Below are 17,743 nucleotides of genomic sequence, written 5' to 3'. Positions count from 1 at the left end.
TCACGTTATGCACCTTATTTCTTGTAGCAACCTACTGTAAATGCAAGTAAACCTTACTGAAATAGAGAAAATGACAGACAATTCAAGAGTATGATGCCAGATTACAATAGTCTGCTGCATCTTCATCAACCTCACTCAACTGAGGTTGCTAGAGACCTGCTAGATGCAACAACATTTTTGGACATTTTTGCAATGTTGCCTGAGTTGAATCCTGATTGAATCGGGTGCTAAAATGATGTAGCTGGTGTGTTCAAAATGGTTTCTTTGTGAATTCCTTTAATTATGTTCCTTGTGAAAAAGAAGTGTGTTTAATTGTATTGAAGGTGCATTTGTAGTGTACTTCAAATATTAAAAGTGTTTATATTTTTTAAAAACTATACTTTCAGATACTATAATATTAATTAAATAAAAGGCCACTTAAGTGTACATTCTGTAAAGAGTATATTCTTTTAAACTACAGTATTTCCATAATAAGTACTCTTTTCAGGGGTACTATTTTTCACAATGGGTGTTTCTTTCCTGCTTGTATCTGTTCCAATAGTGTGTCAGATCTGGAGATGATGCACAGATGGTGGCAAAGTTTCAGTCGTGAGTCTGAGGCTTTCTTCTCCTGGGTCTGTGATAGTAAGAGGGAGCTTGAAGCTTTCGGCGGATCCTCTGCCAACCTGGATGAGCAGATTCACACGGTGGAGGTAAACAGAGATAATGACCTGGATCAGAAGACTGTAACTTAATAAACATAACCGAATTAACCAGACAACATGATAGGTTTCATTTAGCACTCAGTGAATTATGTCTCCTCATTGTTTTCCCTCTTAGATGTTAAAGGAGGCCTTAGAGGAGAAGATGGATATCTTTAGCCGATTGGAGACAGAGTTTCAATCTTTAATTCATTTCATTGCACCGAATGAGGCAGGGCGACTTAAAGCACGCCTGATGCAGATTGAAAGATACCGGGAAGAGTTTAAGAACAGCGTGGAGCAACGAGAGGCAGAGCTTCACTCTAGTTTGAGAAATACGAAACAATTTACTCAAGATCTCAATGAGGTAACACTATATACATGGCTCTCTGTGCTACTCTGGTCTGATATATTATTCAAGTCATGTTGGATGTGTGTGTGTGTTATTCAATGTTTTCACTCATCTTAGGTTGAAGGTTTGCTGAATGGACTACTGGAAAAACTGAACACACCAGTTACTTCCTGTACATCAGCATCAAGAACATATAAAACTCTTCATGAACATATGGTTAGTATTACATGTGTTTGTTTGGAACAGACAACTTAAAGACCTAAATAAATCAATTTCCATACCATACTGTATATATTATCTAGACCAGGGGTGTAAAACTCAAATTCGGGGCCACTATACCAGTATATACAGTATACAAACATCACGATTGTAATGATCAAAAGTTATTTAAATGAAGAACAACTAAAATAAATAAAAATCAGTTCACATGTGCAGTGTGATATTTATAAATATTACATTTTATTTCAAATATTACATTTTACTACATTTTATTTCAAATTAAGTGACTGGATTAGCTGCAGCATGTCTGTTTGTTGCCGTCTCCTAAAATAAAGCTTCAAGTTTGTTTTTATGTTTTAGGACTGTTATAATAAGCCCTGTGGAAAAATATACTGACTGCTGTTTAATAATCCTTAAGAGAACTGCGGAGTAACGAAGACCAAACCAAAATGCAGAAAGTAAAAATCAATTTGCAGACCGGATTAAAGGATAAACTATTTACACTTGAAGGGCTGCATGAAATAATCCACAAAATCAGCCAGAGGGCCATTAGTACAGGAGGCCCTGTAGGCTTTATGCCGAACATCATGAACAAACAGGAAAACAGGTCTCATTGCATCCGCATCCGCAATGAGAAAAGTGTTAATGTTGGCGTTTTATGCGATTTAAATATCTAGATGTTTGTGAGAAGAAGAAAATAAAAAACTTTTAGACCTCAATTTATGCTCATATTTGCTCACTCCTTAAATCTTAAATTAAATGGCTCTATATTTATCAAAGCACATACAAAAGACCTGAAGAACATGGAAGCTGTTGCGCATAACCCCTATTAAAGACCATATGCTAAAATTTTCACTTAACTGTTCACTTTAAAAATATGATTATATAAAAGGCATTTGAGGCCGCTAGAGTAACATTTATTTCCTTCATTCTCAGGATGTAGTGCAGCGTCTACAGCAGCTCGGGCCCAGGCTGTTGTCTCTGAGTCTGGGCTGGAGGAGGCTGTCTGATGGGGGACGGATGGAGAAAGCTGTGGCTGACCTTCAGCAAGCTCACAAATTATATACCCAGCAAGCGACTGAAAAACAATCAAAACTGGAGAACCTGTTGACTCTGTGGCAAAGGCATGTGTTTGCATATTTATGTGGAACATAATGCATGTTGACTGCAATGAAAGTGATTTTTGTTACTTAAATAAAATATTGTAATATTAAAAAAAACAATGTTTTGGCCGTCTGCTTTTTAGATGTGAGAGAGATCTCTCACTTCTGCAGTCCTGGTTGAACAGGTGTGAAAATCTATGCAGTTCAGATTCTCCCTACCTGACCACAGACAATGTGAAGCTACAGAGCCAGCTTCAGATGCTGCAGGTGAGTGCGAAGTCTGAAAGGTATTTTGGCTGTTTTCGTTTTCCACATCCATGGTTATTTTATGTTTAATGCTGATTGTTTGAATTAGCAACACTCATTTAAAACTCTCAAAAACAATTCGGGACACTATGACTTTAATGGCAAGGAACCAATAAAATCTGTTTTATGATGTATCAGGACATGCAGTCAGAAGTTCCTTCTCAGGAGTCTTTGTTGGAAAGTTTGGAGACCCGAGCAGAGTCTCTGTACTCCTCCGCCTCAGAGGAAAGGACTGCAGAGCTTAGAGATCTTCATTGTAGCATGGAAGAGAGGTGGTGTTCTCTCAGTACTAATATACCACTCAGGTAATAATAATTTATATTTTTGTCCTTGTCATCTGTTTCCTTATGTGCTCCTAAAATATACACATTTAAAATGTTCTCTTTCTCTCCCAGAAAATGTACTAAAAATATTAATGACTAATCTTGTACTAAAGGGCATATACAAACTTTTATGCAATCAAAATTTGTCTAGAATTGGAATGCTTCCCATAGCACCTGCCTCTGACTAGCATTAGTAAGTAGTAAATCATGGTTCACTAAAGTATATTTACACTACCATTCAAAGGTCTCGCTGGTCTAATTGTGTTAATTAAAATCATGTGTGAATTATGCTGCATATTTTACATTGTTTAATTTGCATTACAAGTATTCCTTGAATATTTAAAGGTACACTATAGGGCTTTTCACACTTGAAATAGTTTGAATACCCTGGGTCATTCTAAATCCCGGGTAAATGGAATCCTGCGTTATCTTGATTTCATGTTTCACACTGCTTATACTATACCCAGGGTTAACAGTTAATCCTGGGTATTCATAAGATGTTGTTAAAGGCCTTATTTGCATATTTGCTGTGTCAGTGTTACTGACTGGACAAATATATACAGTATGTGTAACTTCTGACATTCTAGCTGTTAATAAATACAAATGCACAAGTCTTGAAGAAGAACATTGAAGCCCAAGCCACTTTTCTCTGTTTATGTAGGCTATATGATGAGTCACGCAGGTACTGAGCCACTTTGCAGCAGTTGTCATCCCTCTTGATCTAAAATAGTCTGAATATAAACACTTATTATAGCCGTACCATATACCATACCAGATTCAGGATAAGACAAAAACACAGCTTGTAAGATGGATTCATGATGTACTCGCTCATATATTTTGTACATTTTGAACAAAATAAAGTTACAATGTACCTTTACCTTGATGAGTAGGTGTTGACCTTTAATCTTGTATTTTCAGGATTCAGGAATTTCAGTCCCATCTTGCTCAGTTGGAGCAGTTCAGTCAGGTCTCGCTTGATCTGACTCAGTGGACTGAGAACTTCCTCAGGCACATTCAAAGCACATGCAAAGTCAGCATCACTGATCTCCAGTCTGCTGAATCAAAAACCAAGGTACAATATGTCATTACATTTTATCATCCAATCATCATTCTGTTAATAATGTCTTAATTGAAAATATATTTAATTATCTGGTTTCTCCAATGGTCTAAAGGAGGACAAGACGTCCCTTCAGACACAAGGAAAGTTCTTGGAGTCTTTACAGACACATCTAGATGCCCTCAGCCCGTCTATATCCCCAAAAGACCTGCAGCACCTCCAGACCAGGAAGGAGGACTGCCTTCAACACTTTAGTGAAGCACAGAGTTTAGTAGAGCATCGAGATGAAGCACTGCTCAAACTAAAAGACTTCTGTAAGACTTATAATAAAACCAGAACCTCTTTACAGACATTCCAGGAAGAGGTTGAAGGAAGAGAGAGCTGGGATGACTCCAAAGTCAGGGACATAAATCAGGAACTGGGGGACCTTGCCAAGGAGTTAGCATCTCTAGAGGTGCATGCCATTAGCCTGGATATCATCCTAAACAAGGCACATTTTCATTTACAAGGGGCAGAGGAGGAAAGAACATCCTGCAGAGGGCTGGTGGATGATGTTGCGTTGAGCGTGCAGGTGCTTCAGAGGAGCATTGGGACAAAGCAGAGTGAAGCAGAGGCACTAGCGACCATGTGGAGTTCCTTTAGGGGACGGAAGGAGCTGCTACTCGGGAGTCTGGCAAAGCTGGAGGACAGAGCCAATATACCATGGCCCACAGAGGCCAGCACACAGGGCTTTCAACAGAGGTACAGGCACTTGGTTATTTTGGTATGAAAGTTGTGTATGTTTTACGTGCCAAAAAATGCGGACCTGATATTGAGGTGTTGTTTACTGTGGACAAATGTGTAATTTTTTGTAATTTTACTGTAATGATGGCAAACCTATATTTTGTGTTATGCTGTTTTAATAATTGTTTTAATAATAAATGTGTTTGTCAGGTTGTGGTTGCTGAAGCAGTTGGAAGAAGAGCTACAGGCCCTACAGCACAGTCAGCTGTGGTTGGGAGAAAAAGGAGAACAACTGGCCCACATAGACTCTGAGCTGGCAGGGGAAGTCAAACGGGACGTAGCCGTGGTCCACTCCACCTGGGAGAGGATTAGGGGGATTATTGTGGAGGAGTGAGTATATTGCTACGGTTCCCAAGTCTTAGACTGTACACTTAGTTTTCATTGGAACTTGGTGTGTGCATGGATAGATGAATGGTTTGTCAAATTGAACTTGATATGGATGACTTATGGGAGGGAGAGGCTGGACTGGGCCAGTGGGTTGATGGATGGATGTTTTGACAGGTTGCGACTGTTGCCATGTTTAAATGCAATTTAAATGTGGTTTATTTTGTGTGCGCTGTTTGATGGATATGTGGGTGAATCTCTAAATAGATTATGCTTTGGATTAAAGAAACTGAAGAAAGGGGAGAGTGTTTTGAGCTATTGCCATGACTGTAGTGTGTGTTTGCGTATTTCTATTGATACTATTGATGTCACTCACTTTAAGCCTAAAATCTAAGACTTGGCTGCTCGTGTTTGTCCCCATAAAGCCATGACCTTTGTGCAAACCTGCTGGAGCTCTGTAGGGAATACCAGACCCTGAGAACCAGGATCAGCTCGGTCATAGAGAGAGCTCATGCCATCACTGTGGCCCAGTCGGACCCACATAACCCTGAGGACATCCGTAGAGCTCTGTCACGGGTTAGTGCCTCAGCGTGTGCCACATTTTAAACATCAGATTACATTTATGATAACAAGCACACATGTAATATTGTTATCTCTGTTTGCGCAGCTGGAAGCAGTGAGGCCAGAGCTGGCGACCACTAAGGAGGACCTGAATAAGCTCATTGGTTCAGGCAAACGCCTCACCGGTGTGTTAAAGAAGCTTCCAGATGAAAGCATTCAGAGTGAAAATGTCACAACTGAGATGGATGCCATTGTTGATCGGTGGCTGGATGTGAGTGCATTTAATGCTTTTGATTAGATGTCTTAGGCGTCATTTTTTTGGCATGTTCGGTTTAGTCCCAAACACTTTATTAAATAACTTGAGCAGGGATTTATCTAACAAGAGGAAGCATCTCCTATTGTAAAGCATGTAAACATGATCATTTGTGAACTGGAATTAATCATTAAGAATTATTGCTCCTACAAATGACTATGTTACAAGGAGAACTGGTTTTATGTCAGAATGTGATATGGAAATGAGTTAAAATCTTTATTTATTTATTTATTGCAACTTTTTGATATTTTTCCTGTGTTGTATTTTCATTAATTTTTTTAACAAATACAAATGTATAATATTGACCATTTATTGGTTATCATATAAATATTGTATTTTTGTCTTTTTTTATTTATGATTTATTCATAATTTTTATGACTCATTCAGGGTGGAAAAAGACAAAAGGAACAATTAAAATAAAAGGGAGGTAAAAAAAAACAAATAAATAAAGCACTGAAATGTACAAGCAGAGATAAACAAAGTAGTATGTGAACTAAGTAAAAACAAAATTCTGTACATACATCGTCAGGATGGTGATATAGAAGTATGAGATACAGTCATTACACCGTCAGAATAAGGGATGCGTCTGCTCTTTCAACTGTGGTCTTCTTATTATCCACACCATATTATGCACATGATGCACTTATGGCCAGTGTTCATTATTGTGCAGATCTCTGAGAGTATGGATGCAGACATCAGTCGGTACACTCGCTCTCTTGAGCTGTGGAATGGCATTAATAAAATGGCCAATGACATAGAGTGTTGGAGTGCTGTCTCTGTCTGTGAGCTCAGTGAGGGAGCTGCCAGTCTCCTCTCCACTCATGACATGGAGGAGCACCTCTCTGAGTTCAAGGTGAGATCCATTTAGCCAAGCCAAATCTAACCTTATAAAGGAAACATAATAAAATACCAAAATATGTAATTCCCTTCATTTCTGTGTTTGTACAGCTGGAGTTGGACAATAAAGAGGACGAACTGAAGACCTTGCAAGAGAAGATGACAGAGCTACAGGAACTGATGAAAACCCAGCACACACACACTGAACTTCAGGTAATCATCAGCAGTAGCTGTGACATTTGTTGTGATAAGTGATGTTACATCAAATATGTAAAGAGAATAAAAACACAACGCTAGTCACGGTGACTGGTAAATCTAGAATTTGTTTTTGGACTTTTGAGGTGATGGCTGCAGATCTGAGAAAGCAGATTTCCCATGCTTCAGAGGTGTACGAACAGACCAGAGGCATGTATAAAGACTTCAACTCCCAGAGGCAGCAGCTTCAAGATCTAATTTCCCAGATTTCAGAGCAGCTGAAGACCTCTGAGGACTCACTATCAGAGTTTTCAACATCCTCTGACCCAGAGAATTTTGTTAAAATCAAGGTTAGTGAATTGACTGAATATGACTTAAATATAGCGGTAGGACTCTGCAAAGTAGGCTAAATAAGAATAAATGTAGTCTAATCATGTGCAATCTGGTACACAATCCACAAGCCAAATACTGTGATGTAATTTTCATTTCACATGGGGGTCTTTATTACCATTTAACATTCAATTAAAAACTAAATACCCTGTATATTCCACCCTGTTCGTTTAGGAGGTTGAGAAGTCACAGAGACAGTTGGAGGTGAGTTTGGACGTTGCAAGTGAGTCTCTCAGGGCACTGTGTAGAGCGTACCCAACTCAGCACCTGACCCTGTTGGGTGATGCTGTCTCTAACCTGGTCAAGAGGAATGAGGAAGTGACACAACGCCGCAGCCAGATCCTGGGGTCACTTCAGGATGCTTTACTGCAGCGCTTCAATGGTGAGTGAATTTAAATGAATTAATTAATAAAAAAATATATACTGTCTTTCAAAAGTTTGAGTTCAGTGAGATTTTTTTATATATTTTTGAAAGAAGTATCTTATGCTCACCAAGGCTGCATCTATTTGATCAAAAGCACTGTAAAACTGTAATAAAAAATAACTGTATATTTATATTTATTTATATAAAACATTTATATGTTATAAAATGCAATTTATTCCTGTGATGTGAAAGCTGAATTTTCACATTATTACTCCAGTCTTCAGTGTCACATGATTCTTCAGAAATCATTCTAATATGCTAATTATTATATTATATTATATTTATTTATTATTATAAATGTTGAAAACAGTTGCAGTGCTTAGTATTTTTGTGAAATTCAGGTTTCGTTAATGAATAGAAAATTCAAAAGAACAGCATTTAATTGAAATTTAATTGAATTTTTTTGAACAATATAAAAGTAACTTTTGATCAATTTAATGTGTCCTTGCTGAATAAAAGTATTAATTTCTTTCTTTAAAAAAAAACAAAACATTTATTGACCCCTAACTTTTGAACAGAAGTGTAGGTGTCAGTTATGAGCAAAACTAATACTATAGATGGAATTTTAAAGCCACTTACCATTCAAGTGGCTCATGAATAGTTGGTAATAGATATTTTATTTATTTATGTTTGTTTGAAATTATTCTGCACGGCACTCCCTAAAAGCATGACTGCCACACACCTGTGCCTCAGATGCTACCTCTCCCACTGACATTATGACAGATCCCGGTGGAATTGGTTGAGGCTGGTTACTAAGACAACAGAGAGCTGTTCCATACACTCCTACACGGTCCATCTGGCCGCATGCAGCAACAGCTCACATACATTTCTTCTTATGGACTGTCATTCTCTCTCTGTCTTTCCTTCTACTAGAGAAAGCACATGCTTTTCACTGTTGGCTCTCTGAGTTGAGGGCTGGAATTGAGGACTGCTTTGAGCAAACAGGAGACGCCGTCGCTATTTCATCCAAGCAACAAAAACTCAAGGTAGCGTCATGCAACAAATGACTCAGCCATGTAATGAAACATTGCACCAGAGCAAAGCAATAAGGCTCCTACTAATCAGCAGTCAAACAATAAAGAAGCATTTCAGACCTCAATCTAATAGGGGATTATTCTGGATTTGAAATTTGGGTTTAAGAGCCATTTAACATTATTAATAACAGTGGCTCATTGTGTCCCTCGTGTAATACGATTCATTTATCCCCTCATTATTAGACTGCAGTAGAGGAAGTCATGGATGGTGAGGAGCGCTTGGCCCAGGTTTGTGAGGATGGAGAGAGACTCCTGTTGCATCTCACTAAAGGTGGGACTGGGGGCATACAGGAGCAACTGGACTCTTGTCAGTATGCTTTGGATGCATTTGTTATGGAGTGCAGACAGCGCATGCGGTCCCTGGAAGAAAGTGCCACCCTATTAAACGGGTAAGTAGTGCTTTCGAGTCTACAATCTAAGCTCAGGCACTAACAAAACTTTATTCATAACTTGATCATTACAAAATGGTAAGACAATGGAGAAAAACAGACTGTCCAACAGGATGGAGCCTTAGAGGATGGACAAAAAAGGTGCGGTCACATGTACTGTTGCTCATCGAAATTTCAATGGGAATTGTCATGATGAAGTATTTCCGGTTTCCCTGTGTGAATTGTGTTGAGTTCAAGTTTGGTGAACTTTAATACACACATTTGCATTTGTCAATAGCAAGCCTCTTCTTTCGACAATGACCTCTGTGTGGGCGGAGATTTGTAAATTGGCAACAATGCAGAACTGATGAAGATCCACATTACTTATCCAGTTTTGTGTAACACTACTTCAATATTATCCAATTATGATCGGAAAGCAGTTATTTAGGACTGGTTCGTTTGCTAGCTGAAAGAATAGTTTATTTTATCATCATTATTCCTGTATCATTATTGTATTGTCACATCCAATCCCACTTACTTTCATCTGCGAAATTTCACAAAGCAATGGTAAATGGGGGAAAAAAGAAACACCTGCAATATTTATTAATAAATAATCAATCAGTTGTTCATGTTAGGAGTGTGTACCACCTGTGCAAATGGTAAGAAATTGTAACATGCTCAAATCAGAGTAGTGAAATAATTATAAATTCCCCCATGTTCACTTAATTATGATATTGTGTTGAGAACTAACAAATATTATTTCCATCTTTTAAATATATTTTAGATCAATGGTTCTTAACCTTTTTGACTCCAAGATCCCCCTTTGTCCAAGACGATATTCAAAGGCCCCCCTATCTAAGTTGAAATGTACCTCTGGTACTTCTGTTGTAATGAACACAATAACATGATGTCAGTTTAATGTTGTAAATCTTTATGTTTAGTGTGCTTTTAAATTAATATTATGTTAGTATATAACTAAATTTAAATAATTGTAAAACTTATTGGAAGTTTGGTTGAGAATTCCCTGTTTAAAAATGACTGTATTAGGCAATACACTGTATTAAGACATACAATGGGGACATGAAAATATACTGCATAGTAAGAATGATCCTTTAACATAACATCAACAGGATGTTTACAGTTTACAATTTTGTGTTACCTCTATCACAATACCGTTGCTTACAATGTAGAATTTTATTGTAGAATTGTTATAGTAGGACAATGACCTATTTAACCATCAATGTACTGTACTATGAATGGAAATTCAATCCAATGTGTCAGATTTTAGGGTAAATTTAGTGAATTTGATCTTATTAAGGTTTGAAACGCATTTGGTGGAGCTGAGCGACTGGCTGCAACAGCTGGAGGTGAGACTGAAGACAGATGTTCCTCTGTGGGGTGAGAGTCAGTCTGCAGCCCCCGACTGCGAAGAGCTGAGAAGAGTGGAGGAAATCCACAGAGAGCTGCTGATGAGGAGGTACATATGGACAGTCTGTCTCTGTGTTTATGAGGTACCATGTGTAACAGCATGTGAGAATGTTCACAATGGAAGTCATGATTAAATGTAAGCTTGCTGTATGTTTTCTGTCACAGGGCATCTCTTGAACGTCTGTGTCAGTCCTCTCTCACTATAACAGAGAGAGGATCTAGATCAGGGAGAAGTGTGGCAGCAGAGTTGCTCTCAAACCACGAGGCTTTGCTTCAAGGGGCCAGAAGTCGACTCCGCAGACTACAGGAGTACCAGGCGTTTGAGGAGGCGCTGATAGCAGTGGAAATCTGGCTGAAGGATGTCGAGGGAAAGCTGGAGAAACTAGAGAACACGGAGGGGAGTAAAAAGGAGGTGGAAGATAAACTTGAGCAAGCACAGGTACATGTTGAAAAATCACAGAGAACAACAACTCACATTTCGTGCTTTAGAACAGCGATCTTTGAAGAAGAGACAAACAGAGATTCATGTGCTGTTTTTTTCATACAAAATATAATTTGTATTTTATTATCTAATTATTTATTATTTAATCATTTATTATAATTTTGTATTTTATTGTTATGTATTGTAAAATTACAAACTGTATTTTCTGCCACTCGTAATCCTCTTTTTTTTGGTGGCTATTTTCACCCTCTCAACTGACATTTCCCTAATACTGTTTAGGGGGAAATAATATTTTTAGAATGGCTATTCTGTATCTGTGCAGTAGCTGTAACTTGTGTTTGTTTCCTCTTATCCAGGATATCCTGCTTATGAAGGGAGAGGGCGAGGTAAAGCTCAACATGGCAGCTGGGAAAGCAGAGCTGGTCATCAAGAGCAGTGGAGAAGTGGAACGAGGAGTTATTTGCTCTAAGCATCAGGAAGCTGAGGACGCATGGGCGGCACTGCTCTTGAGAGCCATGAGCTGCCACAGGTGACCTGGCAATGAAAGCTTAACTTATAAATGACTATCATTGCAGAAATTTAGGTCAATTGATAGTTGGCTTTGAATAAAAATGAACTACGACAATGGACACATCAATAGGAATATAATTACCGGGACCATTAAAGCATTTTGGGTCAAGAGAGATAAGAGTGGGAGCATAGTGGTTTGTTTTTTAATTGGCAAGTGTGCTTGACTGCAGGTGGCAGCCTCATGGGCTTTTATTCAATTAAACTCATCATCACTATGGCAACCAAGTTATTATTATATCTATCTGTCTATATACTCATCTGCTGTATACAAAAAAGTAAAATCTAAAAATCTAAATTATATCTGCCTCTTATCTGTGTTTTGTGTTTTAGCCGATTAGAGTGGACCGTTAATCAGTGGGATTTGTTTGTGGAGTCTCGTGCACAGCTGCAGAGGTGGCTGGAGGGAGTAGGGCTGGAGGTTAAGGGTCCTCTTGAGCCCCAGCTTGGACTCAGGGAGAAACGAAAGCAATTGGAGAGACTGCGCTTGCTGTCATCAGATGTGGAGGACCACCAGGGAGCTCTGTGCTATCTGGAGGAGAGTGCGACCGAACTTTACAAACGCACTGGTGACCCCGTCTTTGAGGAGGAAGAAATGGTTCTGCTTAGGGCACATTTTGAGGATGTCAAAGCTGCAGCAGAGGTGAAGTATTGTCAGTGTCCAGTCTAGTGGATAGTTGTAGTGTAATAGTGAACGAGAGTGTTCATATTAAAATTTAAATGCTATTTATATTTGATCTTATTTAGGAGAGAGTCAGACTGTCAGAGGACGTTGTAATCGAGCATAAGAAGTACATGGAAACAATCAGGGAGCTCACCGATTGGCTAATGGTGGTAGGGGAGGAACTTCAGCAATGCTCTGACCCATCTGGTGACTCTTACACCTTAAGTCGGAAGTTGACTGAAGTCAGGGTAAGAAAATGAAAATATTGCCTTATTCAAGAATTACTAAGTTAGTGAGACTTTTTTTAACCTTTATCTTTAAAACAGAAAAATGTAGTATAGCATATGATACTACAGAACATGTAATTTCTTCTAATAATATTTCGTGTCAATTGCTCATTTTCAATTACAGTATGTTTAATAAAGTCCTCATCTATCTAAAATAAGCATGCAATTTAAATTTAAATTTTATTCCGTTTCATAATTCATTAAAGCTTTTACCCATTAATTAGATGTACCATTTCCTGTAATCAAGCTTGTTTTCTCTCTAAGGGTTTCTTGACAGCCTCTGTGGAAAATGATAGAGAGAACCTGCATTTTTCTTTTTTCTTTTTTTCTCATTTACAAATATCATCTTTCATTGTAGATGGTGTGAAATGAAAAGAACAAATATCCATTCTTTAAAGCAGATGAGATGGTGTGAGATTGCACGTCAAATTGAGACACTGATTATATGAATGCATAATTGCATTTCATCTGCACATATGATTATGAAAGTGTGGGTGTATAAATAGATAAGTATTTTTATTAACCCCATGAAACTTTTATCTAAAATGACTTTTCAGATGAGGGGGAATACAACAACAAAAAGTAAAACATTTATGTGAGTGGGGGAAGAGAAGCATGTACATTTCTGTCCAAGGTCAGTGTTTCTGTACTACATGCTCTCACAGGACTACAAATCAATGGATGCAGGTGCTTAGATTTTACTATTTTTATGGATCTGCAATATTTCTGTGCTGATTAGCTCATTATACCGTCTGCTTATCTCCATAACACTTTGTCTGTGTGTTTGATGAGAAAGAAAATCTTCATAACATGGGGTTTGTGTTTGATGAGAAAGAAAATGAGAGAGAAGTACCAGAGGCACTGAAAGAGCAATAAGAGGCGTTAAGAAAGGGGGAGAATGGGCGAAAATTGGTGGGAAATTTCTATGCTGTTTGCACATTTCTCCCTGGATAATCAATTCCAGTCGGAGAGAATGAGTGAGTGGTAGATGGGATAAAGGATAATAAGACTACACAGCAGCACTTTAAATAAATTATATTCAAATTAATTCTTCCATCCATTTACCTTTGAAGCTGTAGTTTATTTGTCAGGGATAATACCTTTTTTAATCGCATTAAAATCTGTTCACTGAACATAATAGTTTTTTTTAGAACAAGCATAACTTTGCATGAAAAGCTCTTTTACATACCTGAAATAAATATATCTTAACTTTCCAGTTTTTTTTTATTAATCTATCAAAATATTTTTGTGTGATTGATAGCTAAAATAAATAAAAAATATATTTTTATTTTCTAATGAATGAATAAATTATTATATGCTACTTTATTCTTTATATTTTTTAATGACTTGCTTAATTAATATAACATTTTTTTTTTTTTTTTGCAGCTGCAATTTTCTCTGCATTATTTTATTTATTTTTCTTTATTTTATTTCATTTAACATTTATTTAACATTTAATAACACTTTATTTATTAATAAAACATTTAATTGCACAATTACAATTTATTTTACATTAGATAATTGTCATTGTGGAATGAATGAATGAATGAATTTCTAATTGCATGTAGGAAAATTAAAAGTGGATATGTATGAAAATGATGATAATTTAGATTGATGAAAAAGGAGGTGAAGTGAGAGAGGAGGCGCGAGGAACTGATCCGATGTGAGTTTTTTTCAGTCAGTCAGTTTCACCGTCGTGAGAATCACAAGCGGCGGCAGTACTTGGATAACAAGCAGCCACTGATGCCGCAGTTTCCGTAGCAACTTTACCCTCCCTCTCTCCTTCTCACTCTCTCTCTCCCTCCCTCCTTCAGGAGCTGCTGGAGCGCGGCGCGTGCGAGGGGCGCGAGCGGCTGCGGCGCGTGCGGCTGAGCGCGGAGAGAGCCGGAAGGCACACAGCGGCGGCTGGCTGCGAGCTGATGGATGGAGAGGTGGCGGCACTGGCTCGAGCGCTGCACCAGTGGGAGGGAGCTTCGCTACGAGCTCGCGACGCTCTCGAGACGGCCGTAGCCGCGGCGACAGGGGCCGAGCAGGAGCAGACACGGCTGACAGCGCAGTTGGAGGAAGAAATGGAGAAGCTGGAGGGCCAGCTGAAGGAGTGGAGCGAAGGACTGAACAGCGCCGAGCGGAGGAATAGCGGAGCTGCGGCGGTGGATGGATGGACGGTCGCCAAGGTAGGCTAATTGAGTAGAGGTGAGAGATGAAGAGGGAAGGGGGAGTGTATAAGGTAAATGCTACTTAATTACAGTGTACATGTAAGCTCTCACACAGACACGTACTGTTTGGAAAGTCAACACAGTTTGGTGAAGAATTTTATCGTTCTTAAAGCAACAAACTCGTTTACAAGGTTAAATCCGGAAATGATATGTATGTAGTCTAGAGCAGGGGTTTGTAATCTTTTAGACCCGGATATGATTATCCTCGTGTTAGGGACCCCCCCCCTCCTAAAATTTAAAAGGCATATATATAGTTTCTTGTATTTTATTCTATTTCTTATAGTAAATTACTGTTAGATGTATTATTTATTTATTTTATTTATTGACCCATTTATTGGTTTGATTAAATATACTTATATATATATTCTATATTCATTTGTACATTTTTACCCTGTTTTTCTCTAAACTTTTCCATGACCCCCTAGAACTCCCCTGCGGACCCTCCTGTTGTAGAGCATCTTTCTTTTTCCTTCCCTTTCTTGTTTGCCTTGTTTTCTCTCTGTCTGGCTCTTTCTCATAAACAGTGAGTCGTAATATGTTTTCCTGCTGCTGAGGTTGTTTATACTTTCATCTACCGCTTGCTGCTCAGATAATTGAAAAAGGATTGCAGATTTTCCCTCCTTTATTTCTTCCTTTTTTTCCTCAAGTCCCTCAATATTTCCTTCTTTCTATTTTACTTTCTCTCATCTGGTGTTTCCGGTGTCCAGACTTGTTTGTGTTACACGCTCGTTTGCACGGCTCCAGCTCCTCAACATCTGACAGCTGACTCCCACCGGGAGTGGGAGAGGGAGAGAGGAGAGGAGGCGGGGATAATGTGAAAGGGAGGGAAAGAGAAAGAGTGGGAAAGCAAACGAGAGAACATGTCAAAGGCGGGGAGGAGTGAACGAGAGCCGCCGAAGAGTGTGAAAGAGAAGGGAGAACCATGGCCTGTGAAGTGGAAGACAGGGAGGAGTGAGAGAAGGAAGAGGAGGAGAGAGATTACAGGAGGAAGTGTTCTATAGGGGGAAGTCAGGGAAGCATTTCCCTCTTGTTTTTAAAGAGAGGGTCAGGGGGAGGGTGGAAGCTCTGAGAAAGAGGCACCACTTCGGCTCTGTACAATCTCAGGCATGTTCGGAGAAGTGGGAAGGCTTCCTGGACTCGCTGAAGAACAGAAATGCTTTTGTAAGAAGCCTTTTCTTGCAGTTGAATAGAGCTGTGTTAATGCTCAAATGTGTGTGTGCGCAACTGTGCATGAAGAAGCATCAAGCCGACAAATGAGATTTAGGTGTCAAGGGTGGCCTGTGCATTGACACTCACCCCTGCTGTGTGTGTGTGTGTGTGTGTGTGTGTGTCCATCAGGGTGTTCTGGAGGGGCTTCAGACAGCTGAAGTTATGGAGGAGAAGCTCAAGGCGCAGCTCAATGAGCTGTGTGGGTTTTCCAGTGATCTGGGTCCGCAGACTGACAGAGTCAGTGCTCTCATCAAGCTACACAACAGGTGAGTGCTGTAGCACACATGCATGAGGTTAAATGGTCACCGCCTGGTTTTGTTTAGCAGTCCATTCCCTAAAAGTTTGTTTAGCCGTTGTAGACAAGTAGAAGGTGGATGTTTCTTACAGAGCTTCCCGTAAATATATAAAAGAAAATTATTTAATGTATACATAATATAATCATTTATACAAATTAATAAAGTATAACTATTTATTTGTTTGTTTGTTTATATTTCATTATGGTTTAATATTTATTTAATTTAATAATTTATTTAAAAAAGTGTAATAAAAAGTGTTATAAATGAGTACAGCGATTAATAAATAGAATAAATTAATACAAAAAATAAAACAATTCAGCTCTAAATTTTGTAAACTTTCATCTAATGCTTTTATTTATTTATTGACCTTAAAGATTTTGAACTTTGTAAAAACGGTGTGTTTAACAGCAAAAAAACCAAAAACATTTAATATTATTTTTTAAAGTATATTTTTTAATAATTTATGAAAAAATAACATTGAAAATAAATGCAAGAATAGTGTTATAAAATAATAGATAAATGACTAAATAAAAGAATAAATTAATAAAAAATAATCGTTTTTTGAAAATGTAAAGACATTAATTCAATCGGCTTTATAAATTATAAATAAATAATGAAAGAAAGAAAGCAATACTTAATTGTTTTGTAAGTTTGTACTTTCACATATGTTGTATTTAATTGATGGAATATATTAACACATATAAATTCAGTGCACTGAGCTGAATGAAGGGTTGTGATATATTGCACCTCATAGCGCTGCATCTAAAGTGAGCGTTTCAGCTGAGAGCACCTGTCATGACAGCAGGCTTTGCCTCGTTAGCATGCTTTTCAGGTATAGCAGCAAAAAACATGCTTATCTTCTCTCCACTGTCCACTTTATCCTCGTCTGCATTTGTGTGTGTAAGTGTGTACCTGTGTGCTGTGCAGATATGCCACTGTATTCTTGTGTGTGCTGGTTCTGCTGCGTTTTCACTTCCTGATTCCCAAACTCTCCCTCTGAGAGAGCCTGTCATTGAAACAGATGTCTGCTCACCTTGCGCTATCACCCCCCCTCTATGCTCACACATTTTAACCCCCATCCCCCTTTTTTTTACCCTCTCCTTTTCTAATACCTCTGTGCATCTTTCTCTCTAGTCTGAGCCTGCGAGCCTCCCGGGAATGTCAGAATAAGGAAAAACTGCTGGAACAACGCTTCCGTTCTTCTCTGCATGACTTCCGGCAGTGGATGGTCAATGCCAACATCTCCACCGCAAAATGCTTTGACTCCCCTCATAGCATCCAGGACGCCTCTGTCGCCCTCCAGCAGATCCAGGTGAGTGGAATGGTTGTGGACAATACTCTCTGTCCAGGAGGGCTCATCCTAAA

The 17,743-nt window shown here is 38.6% G+C and overlaps 1 protein-coding gene across 1 annotated transcript in view; it reads left to right on the top strand.

Annotated features, from left to right (window-relative positions):
* syne1a (spectrin repeat containing, nuclear envelope 1a) overlaps nucleotides 1-17,743 on the top strand; it is a 121,563-nt gene that overhangs the window by 35,062 nt on the left and 68,758 nt on the right. The window contains exons 33-57 of the mRNA XM_084091051.1: nucleotides 542-692; nucleotides 820-1,047; nucleotides 1,150-1,248; nucleotides 2,188-2,375; nucleotides 2,498-2,621; nucleotides 2,799-2,965; nucleotides 3,902-4,055; nucleotides 4,156-4,781; nucleotides 4,974-5,153; nucleotides 5,573-5,723; nucleotides 5,815-5,979; nucleotides 6,692-6,874; nucleotides 6,970-7,071; nucleotides 7,200-7,403; nucleotides 7,618-7,825; nucleotides 8,741-8,853; nucleotides 9,085-9,290; nucleotides 10,588-10,746; nucleotides 10,863-11,136; nucleotides 11,496-11,668; nucleotides 12,040-12,349; nucleotides 12,454-12,618; nucleotides 14,472-14,831; nucleotides 16,212-16,348; nucleotides 17,513-17,690. Of these exons, the coding sequence (XP_083947177.1) occupies nucleotides 542-692; nucleotides 820-1,047; nucleotides 1,150-1,248; nucleotides 2,188-2,375; nucleotides 2,498-2,621; nucleotides 2,799-2,965; nucleotides 3,902-4,055; nucleotides 4,156-4,781; nucleotides 4,974-5,153; nucleotides 5,573-5,723; nucleotides 5,815-5,979; nucleotides 6,692-6,874; nucleotides 6,970-7,071; nucleotides 7,200-7,403; nucleotides 7,618-7,825; nucleotides 8,741-8,853; nucleotides 9,085-9,290; nucleotides 10,588-10,746; nucleotides 10,863-11,136; nucleotides 11,496-11,668; nucleotides 12,040-12,349; nucleotides 12,454-12,618; nucleotides 14,472-14,831; nucleotides 16,212-16,348; nucleotides 17,513-17,690 (5,005 nt within the window). The remainder of the gene's footprint in view (nucleotides 1-541; nucleotides 693-819; nucleotides 1,048-1,149; nucleotides 1,249-2,187; nucleotides 2,376-2,497; nucleotides 2,622-2,798; nucleotides 2,966-3,901; nucleotides 4,056-4,155; nucleotides 4,782-4,973; nucleotides 5,154-5,572; nucleotides 5,724-5,814; nucleotides 5,980-6,691; nucleotides 6,875-6,969; nucleotides 7,072-7,199; nucleotides 7,404-7,617; nucleotides 7,826-8,740; nucleotides 8,854-9,084; nucleotides 9,291-10,587; nucleotides 10,747-10,862; nucleotides 11,137-11,495; nucleotides 11,669-12,039; nucleotides 12,350-12,453; nucleotides 12,619-14,471; nucleotides 14,832-16,211; nucleotides 16,349-17,512; nucleotides 17,691-17,743) is intronic.

The sequence above is a fragment of the Abramis brama genome (genome assembly GCF_963993115.1).
Source record: "Abramis brama genome assembly, chromosome: 18".
In the NCBI taxonomy this organism is placed as follows: domain Eukaryota; kingdom Metazoa; phylum Chordata; class Actinopteri; order Cypriniformes; family Leuciscidae; genus Abramis; species Abramis brama.
The sequence above is the reverse complement of the archived record's forward strand: the minus strand, read 5'-3'. Positions and strand labels throughout refer to the sequence as shown.